Raw genomic sequence first — 23,256 nt, forward strand, 5'->3', positions numbered from 1 at the left:
ACCCTGGAAGTGGGGAATCTCTGTCCCCATGGACTGGCCCTTTCCTTCTTGTCTCTCTCCCTCTCTCTAACTCTGTTGTGGCCCTAAGTTTGTGAAGGCGGGGGTATACCACCCTGGAAGTGGGGAATCTCTGTCCCCATGGACCGGCCCTTTCCCTCTTGTCTCTCTCCCCCTCTCTCTAACTCTGTTGTGGCCCTAAGTTTGTGAAGGCGGGGGTATACCACCCTGGAAGTGGGGGATCTCTGTCCCCATGGACCGGCCCTTTCCCTCTTGTCTCTCTCCCTCTCTCTAACTCTGTTGTGGCCCTAAGTTTGTGAAGGCAGGGGTATACCACCCTGGAAGTGGGGGATCTCTGTCCCCATGGACTGGCCCTTTCCCTCTTGTCTCTCTCCCTCTCTCTAACTCTGTTGTGGCCCTAAGTTTGTGAAGGCGGGGGTATACCACCCTGGAAGTGGGGAATCTCTTGGTCGCTCCTGCGAGATCGATCGGCTGTCTCCGTGCTGCGAGCTTGTTCGACAGAACTCTCCGGGGCTATACAACAACAACTAATGTCCATGTAGTTAATATAAAAGTACACTGATGTCTACTAATGTCTTTGTCTTGCATATGATTTACGTAAAGCTTCACTATGAGCCTTAGCTCATGAGAGAAGAGAGAAAAAAAAAATCAAGAAACAAAAGTAAACTTAGTGTTTATTCTGACTGCACCAGTATAGCTAGCGGAGCCATCACTGCCACCTGGGGACAGGACAAGAAGGCACCTCGAACAAGCACAGTTGCTCAGAGAGCAAGATAGTTAGAAAAGTAGATGATGTTAAAAGGTCAGAAAGGTAATATTTGCACCAAGTTCATTACTTTGAAGCAGCCTTGCTGCTAATTTGCTTCGGCGAATGCCCTGGACGAGCGCTAATGAATTATTAGCTGATCATGTTTCTTTACTAATGATAAAACCTCCCAAGGTGGTCTCGAAATAGAAGGAGGAGGTGTGGGGGAGGCAGGTGGGTGAAGAGGTGAGTCGGCAGAGGGGTCGATAAGTTTGGAGCGCAAGTTGCTTGTAGGGACACCTTACAGTACCAGCAATGACAGTTGCATTGATCGGATTCATTAAACAATGTATGGACCCCATTATTAAGGACTTATCTAGCATACATCAATATATAACGCAGAAAACTTTTTATAACCACAGAAAACATGTTCAAACAGACCTTGGTGAAAATTATGGACTGATAATTGTGCTGCAGGTGCTGTGAGAGTTAACGAGGAAGCCCTGAAGTCTTCCCCAATCCTCAAACTTTCCCTAACTACTTCGACAAAGTGAATACCAATGTTGTCATCTTGGAAAACAAATCACCTGATCTTTATCAATATTTAATAATGCAGATTCAAGAGGATGTTAGTTAGTTAGTTAGTTAGTTAGTTAGTTACCATCACCGTTTTGCAACATTGGGCAGCCCAAGAGGATGAGTGGGTGGGATATTAATAAAGTCGAGACTTCCTTACCCCCTTTTCAGCTTAAAAAAATTTAATTATACTTGAATTCAACAAAATAATTTGTTTTGTCTTAAACGTTAATCAGAAACATATTGACACTTCAACCAGAAGCTGGGACAGTTGAAACCGTCATATAAGATAGGTCAAGTAAGTCGTGAAGCCATCTATATATTTGAGTCTTCTTCTTTTCCAACCCCATTTATTCCCTCCTTCTTGGGTCCACGAGGGGGGAACCATTATGGCCCAAGTTTTTTCTAGACATAACCGGCTGGCCATGTTTGAAGGTCCATTATGACAGGAAATTAAAAATTTGTTCAGGGTGTCGGTGATAACTTGCCTCCCCTTTACAAATGACACCATAGGATCTTTAACGTCCACCAACGTCCCCAGCATACATCTAGGCCATCCTCTCAGCCCCTTCAATTAAGATATTAAGGTACAAGATGGTGGTAAGGCAATGTACAAGTATTTACTACTTAATTATTTTGAAAATTAATAGATCTTAAAATGTAGCTGCAGTGTAACAACATGTATCTGAGAATTATGAAATATAAGATGAAATATAAGATGAAATACTAGATGAACTAGAATGGTACTCGGTAGAGTGCATATCTCCGCCAGGTTGAACAGTTTACGTTTTCTATCCACTGAAAGGCCGGATATGGTTTTGAACCTGAACTAAAATCTCATCAGCTTGTTCTTGTCACCTCCGCAACTTCTCCAACCAACTGTCATAACTCGCCCTCAACTTTTTGAGAAATCCTGCTCTATATCGTTTTTGGCTGTATCTTTCAATGGTGAAGAATTACTGTTAAAACTCTTGTATCCGGATCCGGATCTTCACCAAAATCGAATCAATTCATCCTCGTCACACACCCAACATGTCCCCAAATTTTGTCCGAATCCATCCATAACTTTTTGAAATATTCTGCTAACTGATGAACCTCCGATAGTTTGACCAAGATTCGTTCAGCCATCTCTGAGAAAATGATGACACACACAGACACACAGCTGTCTTATAGTATAGATTTCATATCGAAACTAACATGGATGATGTGATTTCATTTGCTAAATATAGCGCTCAAGAGAAAGTTGTGAAAATACAACAGAGGTAAAATACAAGAGAAGAGAGACTATTTATGAAGATCAGACTACCCAAACCTAGTAATTTGTTGTTGTATAACAGCTCAGATTCTAAGGGAGAAAGTGCAAACAATTTGATGTATTGAACAAGGTTGTATCATTGCAATGTGAAATTAATATTTTAAAATCACATTTTTCCAAGATTGCTGTCTTAAAGCCAAAACTAAATAAATATATAAATCAACACAACAGCACTTGGGAACCAAAATATTTGTCTTCACCTAACAAATAATAAATACAAGAACACTTTAGTTTCTCATTTTGAGGGTAAATAAATGCCTCGAAATACACTTTCATTTGCCTTGCTCTTAAGATTTCTTAAGAGCTTTTCAAAGTTACTTGTTTCCACATTTATTAGTTTAATTTTTATGTTTTCAAGAGTTCATGAAGAGCTAGGTAGATCTGAAAGTGGGAAAAACACAAAGAGGACAGGACAAGAGGAAAGGGACCAGCGGAGGAATCACTGAAATCAGAAAATAAGATGGTTGGGTTAGGAAAGGTTAGTGGGAGTAATAAAGATCATGGTGCAAAATTGGGAATGCCAACAACTTTGACAAAATTACAAACAACAACAAAAATATCTGTCATTAACATCCTAACAGGTTGGCTTAGCGGTCAGGGTGCTGGCTTGGGATCCTGGAATAATGGGTTCGAATCACGGTCGATCGCTGAATTAACACCAGGGGGGTTGACTCAGCCTGTCATCCTTCCGAGGTCAGCGAATTGAGTACCAGTTCACTGGTAATTCCCTGTGTGTCGCAAGAGGCGACTAACAGGGTTGGCGACAGGAAGGGCATCCGGCCATATAACATTGCTTTCATAAAGGGGACCAAGGTGCCTGAAAAAGGCCAACCCCTGTTCTGCGGGGAAAATGGCCTCTAAAGGTGGTTCTATTGACATCCTAACAGGCTTTCTATGGACAAATATTGTAAGCGCAGCATTGGGTTTTAACCTTGCCTTGGCCTGGTACCCAAAAGTCCTGCTCGTAGATTTTTTTCAAAGCACGTCAGGTCAAAATGATCTTTTCAGACGACGGAATTTTGTCGAAATGGAGACACATTCAGCGAGCGGCCTGCTCCCAAATGATAGCATGTGTAGCCATTTTGGACGATGTGTTTCTTCTCTAAATTGCTTGGATTTTGAGAACACAGAGAAACCTATTCTCTTCGTCGCTTTGCTTGACACGTGAATATCTGAATGCCACACATTCAGATATTCACGTCCCATTATTGCCCTGGCTACCCCGAAGACCCCAAACGCCCTTCTCCCCAACACATTTGCCCTTTTCCATGATCGGCTTGCCAGGTTCATCAATGGCCTCACAGCGGCTCTCGAACGGGGTGAGCGTGGCCACTCGTTGAACCGATACTTGACTCAGATCTTTGACAAATCACTGGTTAATGCTAGAGTGGTTGACATACTGGTGTGGTGAAAAGGTATCGTACCAGATAAATTGAATGCTTACACAGACACATTAATCACAGGTACAGGTGCCCTTTAAGCATTCACGAGCCCAAGCCATAGATCGAGGGCAATAATTGCACAGTAAAAAAAAAAAATTGCATGTTATTCCAGGGTTTTATTTTCATTTTCAGAGCATAATGATTTTATTCCAAAATTAATTCTGCTTTAAATAAACTTTGTTTTGTGAAATGACAAAATATTTTCTTGAAAGCTGACCTTTCCTTTGTTCTCATGCAAGCAAAACCCAGAGAACCTTAAACGTGTGAGATTGTTTCACATCTAGCGCGTTACATATTTACAAATCCCATGTCGTCAAAACTTCTGCCAGTTCCACCACGAGGCGATTCATTGTTGTGCTGACCCAATTCGGATGACAAAAAGCCTACAAATTGGCTCAGTTGCATATCGATAGCATTTAAGTGAAAATGAAATTGGCAAATCCCAAATGATCACATGATCACCAAAGTAATAACAAAGAAAACGTTTCTAGTTCAATAATCTGTGTCAGAGGGAACTTAAAAACAATTGTAACGTCTGCGGTGGCTTCAGCACACGGCAACAGTGGTTGACGTAAACGTTCCGGGATGTTTGGATTTGAACTGCGCTAACTGCATCGATGCAAGGCCTCAAAACGAACATTATGGGAGCATAACAGGGCTAACAGATGAGTGTTTGAAGTTAATCAACTGACCTACAATAAATTTCCTTAGATACCACAGTAAATGAAGAGTGTCGAGGTTTTTATCTGGAACCCAAACGTTGCTCGTCCTGCATTTTTGTGCAGCGACTGCACTGATGGAAACTATATCTGACTGGTGCTTAAAACTCAAAAGTAATACCGCTTTTCTGGACGCATTTAATCAGCGCTTTTAATCGTCGGAGCATGAAATGAGAAGCAGAGTCAACAAATCAAGTAGAAGATGCTGAGAGTGCCTTATTAAGCTAATTTCAGTTTTCAACTTTCCGCATGACGAGGGCAGCAGTGGTTAACGGCTCTTGGGCTAAGAGGAAACCGTCTTATTATAATTGCGAATATTGGTTCCGTTGGAATGTTTTCTATATTTATGTTTTTATATCTATAAAATTCGTTTCTTTGCTGTTCTCCAGTTAGCAACTTCTTTTGCTCGATGGGAAAGCAAACAAATGAAGAAATTAAGCACAACTCTGGCACAAGCACACCCAGTTGTCTCCTTCTCGTTGCTTTTGTATTCTATCTACCAACACTTCATGCCACTCGCCCCCTTCCTCCCCAACCACCTCCTTTTTACATCTACTTTCTGGACACTCTTCCCCCCTCTTTGAAAATGGCAACCAATCCCAAGGCGTGCACACGCGCGCACACACACACACACACACACACACACACACACACACACACACACACACACACACACACACACAACCGTGCCACAACTGTAAAACCCTCATCTACTTGACTGAACTGATGACAGCATTTATTAGCACCTCGGCTCGCTCCTTCTCATTCTGGAGAGATTTCTGCTGAAGCAAAAATTATCTTGGCGATTACAAGAACTTTAATTATTTTCCGATCCAATTGCCTTTCATGTGTGGGCTCTTCAAAGACCCACTGATGGCTCAGTTGCACCCAAGAGATCGAGGTTAAGAAATCAAATGCAGCTGGATAAAAATGTCTCTCTCTCCCTCTCTCACACAGCGAGCTGGCTGTTATGGATCGTGTTAATGTATAAGACTTTAACCTCGCTGCCTGGGATGGATTTTTTGCCCACACAGTGAAAAAATCCGTCCTGAAAACCAGCACTGCCAGTTATAACAATAAAATAAATATATAAATAAAGAAATTAATTACGAGTGTGTACATATATATATATATATATATAAAAATAAATAAATATAAATATCTGTGTACATTATCTATATATATATATATACTGTGTGTATGTATGTATATATATATATATACATATATATATATATATATATATGTGTATACATATATATATATATATATATATATATATATATATACATATATATATATATATATATACATATATATATATATATATATATATATATATATATACACACTGTGTTTAAGCTATATACATACACACTCATGTATGTATATATATATACTGTATATATATATATATATATATATAACGGTGCAGCATGCACTGAGCGCATGCTCAGTAGCATTGGCAGCAGGAAGATACAGGTGGCGACATGATCAGGTGCTGGCGGTGGTGGTGCAGATGGTGCAACAAGAGGTGCTGAGATCGAGAGACAGAAGAGTGGAGAAGGAGACTGATGGGGGAGAGGTGTGGTTTGTCAAAGAGGGCCAAGCGGAAAGAGGTGGAAAGAGGAGGAGGAGGTGGAAAGCAAGATGGCTGTCAGATGCTTGTGATTGGCAGGTGGTGGCAGACCTAAAGCCACAATTGGTATTCCCAGAGGAGATCTGTGTGACAAGGTTGCGGCCTGACATTGTCATTTGGTCAAGTGCAACAAGACAGGTCATCTTAGGGGAGTTGTCGGTACCTTGGGAAGAGAACATGGAGGAGGTGCACGAGAGGAAGAGAGGAAAGTACAGTGAGCTGGAGGCAGAGTGCCGGGAGAAGGGTTGGCGCGTTTCGTGTCAGCCATTTGAGGTGGGGTGTAGAGGGTATATTGGCAATTCCTTTTCTGCATTTCTTGCTAGGCTGGGAGTGTGTGGGACAGAAAGAAGGAGGATGTGTGACAAGGTGGCCCAGGTTGCCTTGAAAGGCTCATTTTGGATATGGAGGAAGTTTATGGAGGCACGTCGAACGGTGTAGGTTGGTTGTGTGTGTGGGGTTTTTATTATTATTATTATTATTTTTACCATTATTACTTCTTATTTTGTGTATATGAGTGAGTGGGTGAGGGTGTGTGTTTTTGCATGAATAAATTTTTGCATGAGTGTTTTTGTGTGTTGAGTGGTGTATGATGTAAGTGTAGGTGGTTGTTTGGTTGGTGTTCTGTATGTATGTGTGTGTATGTGTGTATATGGGTGTGTATGTGTGTGTATGAATGATCTGGTGTGTTTTGTTGGTGAGTGGTGAAGGGTATAAAGGTGGGTGTTTGAGTGTTCCACCATGTTTGTTTGGTGCTGTGGATTCTGGATGTGGAGGTGTTGTTGTTGTTGTTGTTGTTCGCACTGGCTGGGGGTGGGGGTATGTACGCATCCAGGTGCAGTTGCTGCATGTGGATGTGTACGTGCCCCTGCTGGCCCACCTTAGCTGACCGTATCGAGGTTGAAGGGCCGAAACGGAATGATGCTGAGGACCTCGACTGAGGACCCGGTCAGTGCGGCACACTTGTGACCAGGTGCGTTTTGAACTTATATATATATATATATAGATACACACAAACTGTACACAAGCATGAACACACACACACACACACACACCTAAAGCACCTGTCATATTCGAATGCAAAAGTCACAGAAAACGATCGTTATCTATCAAATGGTAAAACTACATGAAAAGGGTGTATTTCAGACACTGAGTGAATACCCTAGAAATGACCCATGAATGTCTATCTTAAAATATGCGCGTCTGTTTGGAGCAGAAAAGTCATAAACAAGCATGATATACTGTAGCATTTAAGCACTTTATTGACTGTGGCTTATCAATGGTTCTTGAACAAAAGCTTTTGGAAAACACAATAGGACAAAGCAGGAGCTGGTCATTGTCCAGTACAAAATTAAGTTAATTTGATTGTCATCAAAAATAAGTTTTACTTTGAAGACTGCACCTAATTAAGGATATCATTGGCAAGTTTGGCTTATAAAATATTCACTAACAATACATCAATGGTGAATTGGTTTCAAACATGCATGAAGCAAATCATGTACTGTATAAGGGTAAAGATGATAATGTAATACAAAATACTGCAAACTACATTAACTGATGAGAAGCTATATAAAGAGCAAATACCTAATTGCAAAACACATGTCGTTGCTTCTTAGATCACAGGGTGTGGCATAATGAAATTTTGCATTTTATTAAAAATATACGAGATGGGTAACCTTTTTAAAGCAAAGAAAGTGTTCGATATTTGGCTATGCATAGTGTTTTGCACAAATCACTATCATTAAAACCAGGATGAACCTTTCATATGTATAATACTCCGAACGGCTTTCCAACTCACCTAGGTTTTCTGTGTGCGACCGTGTCAGTGACGAAAAGCAGGTGATCCTCTGGGGACTTGCCGTGGGTCTTGCTGAGATGAAGTTTTACAGCATGGCGACTACTGAAGGATCGCCCACATAGTCGGCACTGCAAAGCTGCACCGCTCTCATCTTCAGCAACATGTGGCAAGGGAACAGTAGCTGCCCTCTCTGGAGAAGGTACAGCTAAGGGAAGTCCATCATCTTGAGTGGAGTTTCCAGAGGTGGGCGTAGACACATCAGCAGTTGGTAACCGGGAAAGGTCACGGAGGTGAAAGCCCAGGTGCATCTCCAAGTGTCCCACATAGCCAGCAGGAGACTGGAACTGAGAGGCACAGTCACTGCAGTGGAATACGGGCTGACCTGAGTCCATGTGCTTGAGGAACTTTGTGCCACCAGTGCGTCGCAGCTGGTACTTGACATTGGCGAGCCAATGACTGATGGTGGTCATAGACAGACCTGTGATACGGCTGATGTGAGCCCGTTCCTGAGAGCCTAACTCTGCAATTGCTAATTTACCATCAACTCCAGGCTGCAGTGATGCAGCAAACTGAGCCTGGAGGATCAACAGGTGATGAGGGTTCCAATTTGACTGCCTCCCTTTGCGTCGCTGTATTGGGGAGGCCCTGGGATCTTCAGGATCCTCGACTATACTGCCATCTGTTTCTGAGCGCTCAGATGGTGTGCTAGCTGGTGTCGGGGGCTTTGGTGTGAGCCGTCCTCCACCAGTTAAAGTCCGCACCATGTCTGAAATGTCAGCTAATGCATTTTCACCGCTGACTACTCCAGCATACATTGAAGACAGCATTCCTTTTCGCTCTTCAGTTACCTTCTTGCCTTTAGTGAGGTCAATTGGTTGGTCTGGGCTTCCACAGTAGAAGGTAATCCCCTTATCACTCATCTCAGGGGGCCTAGGTGGAAGAGGAAGTGTCGAAGATGGCTTGTCGGATGCTCCAGACCCGCTGGACCTGAAAGGAATTGATCTTGATCCATCCTGCCCGCTAGACCACAAAGCCTTTCCTAGGTGCAAGTCCATGATGGATTGAAGAGCACTAAGTGGGTTTATTGGTGGTTCCTCAAGAGAGTGATCAGTGATAATAGCCAGAGCACCAATGGGTTCCCTAGGAGTTGGAGGTGTTGTCGAGGACCCATTGGGAACACGTTCGAGGCCTGGGCTAAAAGATGGTCGAACTACAACATGCCCCATTGGTGGCCCATCACATCCAATTCTTTGGGGATAAACTGGTAACTGGTTTTCACGAGTGGACTCTCGTCCATCATCACTTTTACAAGGTGATGATGCACCGGAAAAAGATGCTGGGGAATGTCCTTCTGCTGAAAGAGCCAAACAAGTTTTGCTGTTATCTCCCTGATGTAAGTTTTCTGACACCTTCTTTACAAGTTCTTCCATAGCAAATACATTACCACGGAATGTTGGCAATGGTGGGGGTGGGGGTGGCAGACAAGCTGTTGGTGACAATGATAAGGGTGGTGTTTGAGGACAATGTTGTGTTGATTTCACAGACACAGTTCTTGAACGAACACGATGTCCTGGATGTAGTGGTATTTCACTTTGAAATGCAGATTTGACCATACCAGAGAGCTGATAGGCAGCATGAATGCTTGGATAACCACTCCAGCTTGGTGTACCATTTTGAGCTTTATTAATCGCTGTTGCAACTGTGTTTTCCAAAGACTTTAAGATATCTAGACCAGTAGTAGGTGTACTTTCTAGATCCTCCTCACGTAAGTACTGTGATGATGTATCAACCTCTTTTGAATCTTTTCCTTTCTCTTCTCTCTCCCCTTTGTCCCTTTCTACCTTCAATGTGCTGCGATTACAGTCTGAGCTTTTGCCCTGAGGTTTCACCCAATCTGTTGGTGACTTAATTGGCAAGGTGATGTTTCCAGGTGAGTGTAATGACTGGTTCGGTGAATGTCGTGGAGAGGCACTGCATTTTGCTGGTGATCCTGATGGAGATGCCATGAGTCTTGTTGGGGGCTCAAGACCAGCAAAAGTCATTGATGTACTGAGATTCATGTGAGCTGTCTGTGCATGTGACTTTACTTTTGTGCCTGGAGTAGAGGCAATAGGTTTCCCCACAACAGAATTAGGTGATGAGGCCAAGACCTTGGCTGGGGAACCTGCTGGTGAGATATGCGATGGTGTCACATTGGTTGGTGGAAGTGGAACAGACTGCACTTTGTGCTTAGTTATGGGATCAAAAACTATATGCCTGTTCTTCTTCACAGAAGAGCTTGTCACCTTGACAAAGTGCCCTGTGACCATCATGTGTGCTGTTAGCTGCTGCAGTGTATCGTGACTGCTTCCGCATTCCATGCACTTCAGGATTTGTGACTTCTTTGCCTCAAACTGCCATGCATAGCTCGCACCGTTTTGATAACCATACCGATTATTTGAAGTCATGTATGGACTACTTCCACCCTTTTGTGATATGGAAGACATAGCTGAGTCCGTTGTTGGTCCTGACCCCATTCCACTACTCGAATTGCCTGCTTTCCTGTCTGGAGAGCGGTGACGCAGTGCTTCAGCTGGTAACCGCTTTCTGATTGAGGGTGTAAGTTTGGCTGATGCAACAGCTGGTACAGGCTCCTTAAGAGGAACTTTCTGGTAATGCTTTGTCTTGATCATGTGCACACTAAGGTCCTGCAATGACTCAAATGAATGGCCACAATACATACAGCGCAAAACTTTCTGTGCATCCTCCTTACCCTCCATCTCAAGAAGCGAGCGTTTGCGTGGCTTGCACCAGCGTTTGGGTCCATCACGCTCACGTTCTCGGTTGTCATCGCGATAGTGTCCAGTGGCACTCATATGAACAGTCAATTCAACAAGAGTGTCATAGGCGCCACTGCAGTCCCGGCATCGAAATTTACTTGCCCCTGTAAAAATTGGCCCAAAAAGTTTTCCACTTTGGCGGTATAGCTGCACTGTGCTGAATAGGCTTGATTCACAGGGGTTAGGGGTGAGGCCAAATGAAGATGTCTGTAGTGTCTTGGCCAATGCTGTCTCATGCCAATCAAAACAGCCTGAATTGCCACTGCCAGTGCTACTGTTGATAGGTGGCAAGTATACCTTTTGATTCTTTACAGTGCTTTCAGTCTTGTAAGGTTGGAGAACAGGTGGTGCCATATGATGGCAACCCATTGATGACCAGAAGGAGCTAGATAGGAGCTCAGGGAACTGTGTTCTTGTTTCCAGAACACTATCCTGCTGAGTAGCTATTGGGCTTTTGCTTTCGCCACCATTTTCCTTACAAGGTTTCTCGGCCAAACTGGGGCCAATATCGCAATCATTCATGCAAGCACTGTCTTCACTGCTCTGCGAGTCACTGTCCCTCTCTCCTGCCACCACCTCATCACGAACCATTGTTTCCCCATTCCCACCCACCTTTTCCACCTTGTCGCTCACGTCTGGAGTGCTGCATTCACCATCCGTAGCCGTAGGACTGTAGGGATCGCCCAGTGTGGCTCTCTCATCTGAGAGCTCACCATCACTGCAGTCAGCATACTGCAAAGTCTCCTCGTCCCCAGCCTCCGATCCCTGCGTGCCGTCTTCTTCTTCTTCTGCCGTAGTCTTCAGCTCATCATCCGAGAGAAAGGCTGCATAGAAACAAAATTTGAGGCACTATGTGGATCTGCTTTCTTGACTTTTCCAACTTTTTATGCTCTGTAACCTTTAGTGCAATACAGTAGGTACATTTGGGCTAAACAGGTATGTGCAAAATTCTTGTTATCATAGTTATTGCTCCCTCCTTGAAGTATTACATTTTTCTTTGAACAGTTATCTTTGAGAATTATATTCACTAGTGAGGTACCTGTGCTACACATGGGTGGGAGGCCAGAAGCAAACAGCCAATGCAGAAATGGCGAATGCTAAAGCATGAAACCAATAAATTCCACATTCCTGTAGCACCTTCACTCGCACGTCAGACATGGACAGCAAGTTCGTGAAGGACTTCCATGAAAAACGTTCCCATTCGCAAACAAACAGGTACGTTCACGTATATAAACATCGATCGTGGGTCCGTGGCGAATCTGCATATGGCGATCCGCGAATTTCACGTTCAGAAAGTAGAAACCATCATGGCATGTCGTCATTCACTTGAACTCGATATCTCTTTTTTTCATTCCAAACAGCATAACTCCAATCACAAATTGAATAGCATTAATATAAAAAATAAACTTTTAATAACATTCGTGACATAAACAAATATTTAAATCCTGATGTGAAGTTCCGTACGGTTGGGTGAATACAATTACGAAAACAAAATCGTAATTGTATTCACTCAATTCCAATCATCAATTTATACTTCAACAAAATACTGTTTTGAATGATGGTTGTATTGGGATATTATCAAACCAGCTCATTGCCATAATCTGTCCACTTCCGCATTCGCAGCAGGTTCATAATTCTCATCAAAATCTAAACAGTATTTGTAGAATTTCAATAAAAGCCACATCACTGTTCATATCGGTAAATATTATTCCATCATGTTTGGAAAAACTGGAAAATTGGAAAAACAATATAGCCTATTTTACTCCAGGGGGTCCCAGAATTACCCACCCATAATATTGTTGCGATCGGTTCAGCCGTTTTTGTGGTACCTGGGAACGGACGGACGGACATTTGGTGAATTATAGTAAGATGAATGTTTGATCTGCATGAATAAAGCAAACAAAACACATTAACCAATGCATCTGACATACATGCATGAACCAGATTATAGTGGAGCCCTGTTAACGGGAACAGTCTTTAAGATTAATTATGTGAAAATAATAGCAAATAAAAAGAAAATAGCTCAATGAATAAGTAAATAAACAAGATTTTAAAATATTGTACGTATTGCTATTCTTTTTCTGAAATTAATCTGAAAGACCATTTATCTTCACAAGATTGTAAAGGATTTAAAGAAAATTGTGTTCACATTTCATACAGCCTGCTGAAAACCAAAAAATAATCCAATCTTAATTTGACAATAAATATTAAGGTTTTTGGGAATTATGGCAGAAGTCAAAATACGGAAATGGTCGAGTGACAAAGGTTATGCAGCGTTTTAAACAAGCTCCTTTGAGCCTAGCATTGGCACTCTCACCTGAAGGGCCCCCTGGGTGGGAGTGCCCATCTCGGCCCACCTTCTGTGGTGATATTTCCATAAAGTGTTACTTCCTTCTGGAATACACTACACTCTTGATAAACAAATTGGGATATACAGGAACCACATTTGGCCTTGCTGGACAGCACGGGGGATTTTGTGCTGTAAAATACAACAAAAATAAGAATTTTCCACAAAGTGAGGTTTTCTGGGACACACTGTACACCTGGAAATTATTTTTGGGACATACTGAATGAATGAATGAATGAATGATCGTTTTAAGGCCATTTTTCCCCGCCACAGTGGGGGTTAGCCTTGCGGGCCCCATTACAATCATGGTTCCCTGTTTGAGGCAATGTTTTTATGGCCGGATGTCCTTCCTGACGCCAACCCTTAGTCGCCTCTTACGATGTGCAGGGATAAGGTGTACCTATTCTAAATCGGGGTACACACCGGGATCATTCATCCCAGCAAGCTGGTACTCAATTTGCCGACCTCAGAAGGATGACAGGCTGAGTCAACCCCCCTGGCGTTAATTCAGCGATCGACCAGGATTCGAACGAAGGATCCTTGGATCCCAAGCCGGCACCCTAACCGCTTAGCCAACACCAGGCTTTTTTTTTGGACAGACTGTAACCATATTTTCCTTGCTGGACCACACTAATATTTTGTAATGTGAAACACCAAGTGATCAATTTTGAAGTATTCGTCACACACAAACACACACACACACACACACACACATCTCGTTTTTTCATTTCTGTTCCTCAAAATTCTATCTCTCTCTTTTATACACACACACACACACACACACACACACACACACACACACACACACACACACACACACACACACACACACACACACACACACACACACACACACACTTAATTAATTGTACAGTATCGGTTGTTCCGAAACTTAAATATAAATAATTTTAAGGATTGTTGTAAATGTTGTTAATTTCACAACATCCCATATTCAACTTTATTTAAATTGCAAATCTCAAACATAGTTTCTCCACCTAAAGCAAGAACGTTAACCCATAAGCAATTGACTAGTTTCCCGACTGCATGGATCATCAGCTGGGCACCGTTCTTCCTCGAGGTTTCGATCCTTTCAGCCCAGGACCTCTCCAAACGGCGGATCCACAACCTCGATCATGGATCCACATCAATAGATGGTACATCAGTAGATCCACAACCTCAGTTGCGTCCAGGCAGTCAGTCAACCCATCAATGCACCAACATATTGCATCGCACATTTGCTACAGGTCAATAGGTAAACTATATTTGAGGTTTTACATGAACAGTAATTAATTATTTAGTTTCTTTTAACTTGTAACATCGAGCCGTTACTGTACAATTAATTATATTGTTTGTGGTTTTCATGCTATGAAATACACAAACACACACACACACACACACACACACACACACACACACACACACACACACACACACACACACACACACACACACACACACACACACACAGTCACATGAAAAAGTAAGTACACCCCATGTAAAGTTTTGACTTTTTCAACATATTTCAACATACAGCTATTTGATCTTCATCTATCTATAATTCCACTAATCTCTGTCTGTGTGTGTGTGTGTGTGTGTGTGTGTGTGTGTATGCGACCGCTGTTTCTCGACAACTACCGGTCCGATATACTTGAAACTTGCCAGGTATATTGCTGGGGACCCGAGGATGTGCCTTTTCAAGGTTTCATATTAATCGGACAAGTAGTTACCGAGCTATGTCCAAAAAACGATTCAACCAATCAGAGAGCAGCGAGCTATCACGTGTGCCGAACGTGCCGAACAGACTCTGCCTCGGACGGAACATTTGAGAGCGTATTCATTTATTTCACGTTGGCAAACTATGTTGGCGTTAAACTATGTTTTAAAACTAATTAAAACTACTTTGCGATTCATCGTAACTGCGATTCGTAACTGCCGTTCGCTTTGGCTTTGCGAATGGACCAAACCATTTCATGTAAATAGAGGGGGGGGATTGTCACCGTACTCGCAAGCCGTTCGCTTTGGACCAAACCATTTCATGTAAATAGAGGGGGGGGATATAATTTTAGATATAGATATAGTACGGGCATGCCCTAGTTTCAACAATATTGATAGATAAAGGTGATATAATATAACAAATATCATGAAACATTTACATTTTGTAGGCCATTGTATAATTTAAATAAACATAAATGCAAATTTCACATGTGGAAAAAGTAAGTACACCCCTACATTTATCACTACTTCAAATACTTAAAATTAGAATCAGGTGCACCATCTCAGGTGCAAATGATTAGAACATTGTTAGAGAGGATCTTGGAGGAACCTGTTTTATTTAAACCTCAGACATTTCGTTTGGTTTGTTCTTTGTTGTTGAAGTGTGTGGCGTCACCATGCCTAGATCAAAAGAGCTCTCTGAGGCCTTCAGAAAGAAGGTTATAGATGCTTACGAGTTTGGGAAGGGATTTAAAAAGATCTCCAAACAATTTGAAATCAATCATTCGACTGTCCGGAAGATTATCTAGAGATGGAGAACATTCCAAACAACTGCCAACTTGTTCAGGCCAGGCCGCCCCAGCAAGTTCAGCCTGAGAGCAGACCGCAAGATGCTGAAAGAAGTCTCTAAGAACCCCAGAATGTCATCCTTGGACCAACAGGTAGCTCTTGCCACTGTTGATGTCAAAGTGCATGAGTCTACCATTAGAAAGAGGCTGCACAAATTTGATCTACATGGGAGGTGTGCCAGGAGGAAACCTTTGCTGTCCAGAAATAACATCAGGGCAAGACTAAAGTTTGCCAATGAACACCGAGGCAAAGACCAGCACTTCTGGAACAATGTGCTCTGGACAGATGAGTCAAAGGTAGAGCGATTTGGCCACAGTACCAGAAGACATGTTTGGCAAAAACCAAAGACAGCATTTGACCACAAGAACCTGATACCAACTGTAAAGCATGGTGGTGGAAATATTATGGTTTGGGGCAGCTTTGCCGCATCAGGGCCTGGGCAGCTCACCATCATAGAATCCACTATGAATTCTTCATTGTACCAGAGGGTGCTTGAGGATAATGTGAGGCCGTCTGTCGGAGTGTTGAAGCTCAACCGAAGGTGGACCTTGCAACATGACAATGACCCTAAACATACCAGTAAATCCACCAAGGAATGGCTGAAAAGAAAGAAATGGAGGATTCTGGAATGGCCAAGTCAAAGCCCGGATCTAAATCCCATCGAGATGTTGTGGGGGGATTTGAAACGAGCTTTGCATGCAAGAAACCCCTCAAACATCGCACAGCTGAAAGAGTTCTACATGGAGGAGTGGGCAAAAATTTCTCCCAGTCGATGACAGAGACTGGTAGACAGTTATAAGAAACGCCTACTTGAGGTTGTTTCTGCCAAAGGGGGCAATACCACCTTTTCGAGCCAAGGGTGTACTTACTTTTTCACGTGACTGTATATATTTGTATATATATATACACACATACATATTTGCTCCATTATATTAAAACAAAGACATACTTGGCCAGTGCATAGCTCAATCATAGAATGCACCGTTGGAGTCATTGCACAACATGTTTTTCAATATATCAACATTGTTCCCTCAACTCCGAAATCCTAAACAACTGCTCGAAGTTGCTTTTTTGAGTAGGAAAAGGGGACTCTGCAGTGCAAAAAGGAGGAGGGCTGGAGCAACAACATAAATGTCAGGTTTTTAAAATTTATACAAAATCAAGACTGGTGGATAGTCTAGAACACAGAACAGATCAGGATGCAACAACACTAAATGATTAAGGAACAGCAAAAAGAGAGAGGCGGTGGACACATCGACAGCAGGGTTGAGGGAAAAGTGGACAGAGAATTGGACAAAGAATGGGATGTGGGGAAGAATGAGAGGTAGGGGAGGAGGCATGTGGTGGACAAGCTGAATTCAGAAGCAAACTCTCAGGAAGGGGAGAGATGTGCTTTGGGAGTGGTGGGTGGGGGGGGGGGGGGGGGGAGAGGAGTAATCAGGTGTAGAAAAAGATAATGGTTTTGGATGGGGATGATCTGAGATGTTGATGAACAGCTGTCTTGAAGATGTGCAGGGAAGAATGAGATTGAAGAAAATGTGGAAGTTTGATCCACAGGTGGTAAAAGAGGAACAAATGAATGGAGGGGAACAACGATTCTGTATTTCGGTAATTTCACCAGAAGGGGGTTGATGACGAACTGTGTCCACCCTGCAGAAACCTGGGGGTGGGAGGGACAAAGCACGGAAAGAGCAGAGGGTGCAAAACCAGCAAGGAGTCAGTAGAAGACAGAGAGACCACCGACCTGTCTCCAATGGGAAAGTGATAGGCCCAGAGACAGCTTGATCAGGAGATATTCCAATGATTTTGAAGGCCTTGGTTTCCACTGAAGTTGTGCACCTGATCCTTAATTAGTGTCCTTGACTTACTTTTTTGGGGGGATTGTGACTTAATTAACAAAAAACGCCTTTTTGATCATAACTGCAATAATTTTCCTCGGATTTTCATAATGTTGAGTAATGGATAGATTGTCAATGGGGACACATTTTCTTAATTTACACTCTGTCCCGAAATGGTAACGGTCAACGTCATTTGGCGGTCCAAAAGAAATATGGCCATCATTGTATTACAGGTGCCATGGAGGCTTACCCTTGGCGATCGCTTTGTGATCGCCAATATCTGTATTGCCTTTGCTATTTTATATTTCCAGTAAAATAAGAAGAGGGGTGAGGTAGGAAGGGATGGAAGGGAAATTATTTTGGTATTATTTGTATACTATACAAGTATATCCCTTCTTACTCTCTTATCATAATTTAAATGCTCATTTGCACAAAGGACTTTAAATAAGTTTCTTTCTTTTGCTCAAGGTTGTTTTTTTCATAAATCTGTAACAAGTATTCTTCATCAAATTTGGCTCCAATATCTGATCAATATTACTCATCTGATCTGTGTGGTTGTGTCTGCTTGCTGTGGCCCTTTTTTTTTTTCCAGCTTTAAACGAACCTTTTGAACCCTTTGAACGAAACGAACCTTGTTATCTTTCATATTTAACGATTTGATATCGAGGGATATTTATCGATTTGTTATCTCTCATGATATTTATTGATTTGATATATCTAGGGATATTTATCGACTTGTTGTCTCTCGTGATATTTAGCGAATTGTTATCTCTCATGATATTTATGGAATTCTTATCTCTCGTGATATTTATGGAGTTCTTATCTCTCGTGATATTTATCAAATTGTTATCTCTCATGATATTTATCGATTTGGTATCTCTTGTGACATAAATTTGATTTGCTATATCTCCTGATATTTATGAAATTATCTCTCATGATTTTTATTGATATGTTATCTCTCATGATATTTATCAATTTATTATCTCTCTTGATATTTATCAATTTGTTATATCTTGTGATATCTATCACTTTGTTATCATGATATCTCTCATGGTATTTATAAATTTATTATCTCTCGTGATATTTATCCATTTATTATCTCTCGTGATATTTATAAATTTGCTATCTCTTGTGATATTTATTGATTTGTTATCTCTCATCATGTTTATCAATTTAATATCTCTCATGATATTTATCAAGTTGGTATCTCTCGTGATATTTATCCATTTATTATCTCTCGTGATATTTATAAATTTACTATCTCTTGTGATATTTATTGATTTGTCATCTCTCATGATATCTATCGACTTGTTATCTATCATGATGTTTATAGACTTGTTATCTCTCGTGATATTTATCGACTTGTTTTCTCATTATATTTATCGATTTGATATATCCAGGAATATTTAGAGATTTGTTATCTCTTGTGATGATTATCAATTTGTTGACCCTCATGATATTTATTGATTTGCTATATCTCGTGATATTTATCAAATTATCGCTCATGATATTTATTGAATTTTTATCTCCAATGGAATTTATCGATTTGTTATCTCTCGTGATATTTTTGATTTGTTATCTCGTGATATTTATCAATTTGTTAACTTTCATGATATTTATCAATTTGTTATCTCCAGTGATATGTATAAATTTGTTATCTAAAGTGATATTTACACATTTGTTATCTCTCGTGATATTTATTGATTTGCTATATCTCATGATATTTATAGATTCGTTATCTTTCGTGATATTTATCAATTTGTTATTTCCAGTGATATTTATCGATTTGTAATCTCTTGTGATAATTATTAATTTACTATATCTCATGATATTTATCGATTCGTTATCTTTCGTGATATTTATCAATTTGTTATTTCTCGTGATATTTATCAATTTGTTATCTCTCATGATATTTATCGATTTGGTATCTCTCATGATATCTATTGACTTGTTATCTCTCATGATATTTATCGATTTGGTATCTCTTGTGATATTTATCGATTTGGTATCTCTTGTGATATAAATTTGATTTGATATATCTCCTGATATTTATGAAATTATCTCTCATGATATTTATTGAATTGTTATCTCCAGTGAAATGTATCGATTTGTTATCTCTCGTGTTATTTATCAGTTTGTTAACTCTTGTGATATTTATTGATTTGCTATATCTCATGATATTTATAGATTCGTTATCTTTCGTGATATTTATCAATTTGTTATTTCCAGTGATATTTATCGATTTGTAATTCTCTTGTGATATTTATTAATTTGCTATATCTCATGATATTTATCGATTCGTTATCTTTCGTGATATTTATCATTTTGTTATTTCTAGTGATATTTATCAATTTGTTATCTCTCATGATATTTATCGATTTGGTATCTCTTGTGATATTTATCGATTTGGTATCTCTTGTGATATAAATTTGATTTGCTATATCTCCTGATATTTATGAAATTATCTCTCATGATATTTATTGAATTGTTATCTCCAGTGAAATGTATCGATTTGTTATCTCTTGTGTTATTTATCAATTTGTTAACTCTCGTGATATTTATTGATTTCCTATATCTCATGATATTTATAGATTCGTTATCTTTCGTGATATTTATCGATTTGGTATCTCTTGTGATATAAATTTGATTTGCTATATCTCCTGATATTTATGAAATTATCTCTCATGATATTTATTGAATTGTTATCTCCAGTGAAATGTATCGATTTGGTATCTCTTGTGATATTTATCGATTTGGTATCTCTTGTGATATAAATTTGATTTGCTATATCTCCTGATATTTATGAAATTATCTCTCATGATATTTATTGAATTGTTATCTCCAGTGATATTTATCGATTCGTTATCTTTCATGATATTTATCAATTTGATATTTCTAGTGATATTTATCGATTTGTTCTCTTGTGATATGTATGTATTGTTTTTTTTTTTTTCGTGATCTTGCTTCTAAGAAGTATTATTGTAATTTGAGGAAATGATGCAATGGGATTGTTTTACAGAATTGACTTTTGAAAGTTTTATTTTGCAGCTCTAGTGTTACTTCACTTTTCCATGCTTTTCCCTATCCTCTGCTTTGATCTTTCCAATAATGACCAAAAGAGCTTTTAGATACATAAACACAATTGCACTGATCACTCAGCTAACTAAGTGTAGACTACTTTTCTATATTTACCTCCACCACTGAAGGTGGATGGAGGTTAAGTTTTCCCCCATGTCGGTTTGCTGTCTGTCTGTTGTGGACGATATTCTGAGATATCCGATGAGCAGGATATCTCAAAACGTTATGGACGGAATCGTACGGAATTTGGTGGACAGGTTGGGTGTGTGATAAGGATGAATTGATTAAATGTTGGTGAAGATCCGGACCTGGATCCAGATAAGAGAATTTGTTAAGTGATTCTTCACCATTGAGAGATGGGCCAAAAACAATATATTGCACAATATTACAAAAAGTTGTGGACGAATTATGACAAAACATGGTGCATGAGTTAGGTAGGTGACAAGAACAAGCCGATTAGACTTTGGTTCAGGTCCAGATGCAGTTCCGACCTATCAGTGGGATACAAAACTTAAACCGTTCATCCTGGCGGAGGCATGCACTCTACCGAGTGCCCGTTGCAGTTGGTAATGGAACACACTCCCGGTTTACATTGGCGATGTGTTCCTGAAAAGTATGACAAATTTAGGTGAAGTAGGTCGAGAGTCTGTCGGTATAATTTGAGACGCTATATACAAAGTTTTGCTAGTGGTGAGGAAATGATGGTTGTCGAGGACAGCAATGAATGAATGACCTTCTTCTATTTATGGAACATTGGGACATGGTCAAATGTAGATTGCAGTTTGTGGCGAGTCCAAAGTACTTCAACGACGATGTTATCTCCAAGGGCTGATTAAAATACACAATTATGATTCTTTTGATGTGATGCAATCATCAAAGTGTGGGCTTGATGATTCTTTTGATTGCAGAGAGCTATGAAAACATGACACACACAGAATGATTGGTACATGTTGCAGGTTTTGGCATATAATATGATGTTATTCATGTCTACTGTTGGCAATGTGTTTTGCGGTCCTTGGTAAAGTCGTAGGATCAAAAAATGTACTAAATGAAAGACAGGATGTGAAGCTGCAGCACAGACATCAGCTGCCAGGAGGGATGCAGTAGAATGCCTGACATCTTGGAAAAGTACAACAAACCTCATGTGAAGATAGATCTTGATGTCAGCATAATGTTCGGCGAGTAAGCATGTTTCGGTTACTGAGCATGTCAAAAGCACAAACTATATCTATATGAAACATCCTAACTACCTGCCTGAAACTCCAGGCATCAAAACACTGATTAGTTGGTAGAATGATAAGGGTCAAGTCCTAGATAAAGCCAAACTCATAAAGATAAAGTAGCAGAATGTACGGAAATGAGCTGTGATATAATTGAGTGAAAAACATTGCCGAGCATGTGCAACCCGAGCTTACTGACATGAAGTGGAAGAAGTGAGTTTGGAAACCATTTTGATGAATCAAGGTATGTGACCCACTTTCCGTTGAAGTAGATGACCCTCGGAGAAGAACTTTGGGGGACAAAAAAACAAAGAAGGACCGACAGATATAATGCCAGCTGAGCACAGCATGAGAATCTCAACACCAATGCTGTCAGGTCCTGAAGTGATGCTTAACTCAGAGAGACATTTTTCAGCTTTCCTGGTAATAGGTCATATGGTAAGAGATTGTTCTGAGCGTGAATAGTACAAAGAGGAATAGAAACACGAGCTTGTGAAGAAATGACAAACTTTAATCTTGCATCCAGTCGTATGTATCTATCATGCGAGGACGGAAGATGGAGGAAGGTATAAGTTATCGTTCCTTCGACTTTTAAACTTTCCTTCCATTAATGCCCTACAGAACTCTCTTCGACTTGTTTATTGCTGCCTGGCATTGTGCCCAACGTTTAAGTGATCGATCAACAATTACTTTTTAATCTTCCTTTTCCATGTGTTCCACACCAAAACTTGCCCATTAAAACAATTTGTCTTCCCATTGCTCTTGCCTATGCTTGCACTTCTCAGAATTAAGAAATAATTTGGAGTGTTCTCGCAATCCCTGTTGGATCCAGGATATGTAACATCTGCTTTCTATTTTCATATGCTGATTCAACAAGGCCTTGCTTGAAGCATTCCAGTAAACTATAAATATAAATTGCAACAATGGAGTATTATACCTATGGCATGGTGTCTTCCACCTTCATGATGCTCCATTATTGCAAAACCGTTAAACACCACTTGGCCCTTGGGAAGGCAGTTCTCCATTCAATCCTTTAGATTTTCTTGAACAATCTCCTCTGTGGGACATTATCAAAAACACGATCCAAAAAGTGGAGATTTCAAATCGGCTTCACTGTATCATTTTAACCAATGATGGACGTTA

General features: G+C 40.5%; 1 protein-coding gene across 1 annotated transcript in view; it reads right to left on the bottom strand.

The window, feature by feature from the left end:
* Positions 1–23,256, bottom strand: part of LOC137429679 (teashirt homolog 3) — a 337,996-nt gene that overhangs the window by 165,014 nt on the left and 149,726 nt on the right. The window contains exon 2 of the mRNA XM_068119806.2: positions 8,250–11,892. Coding sequence (XP_067975907.2) covers positions 8,250–11,892 — 3,643 coding nt within the window. The remainder of the gene's footprint in view (positions 1–8,249; positions 11,893–23,256) is intronic.

The sequence above is a fragment of the Myxine glutinosa genome, chromosome 6 (assembly GCF_964187855.1).
Source record: "Myxine glutinosa chromosome 6, kmMyxGlut1.1, whole genome shotgun sequence".
NCBI lineage: Eukaryota > Metazoa > Chordata > Myxini > Myxiniformes > Myxinidae > Myxine > Myxine glutinosa.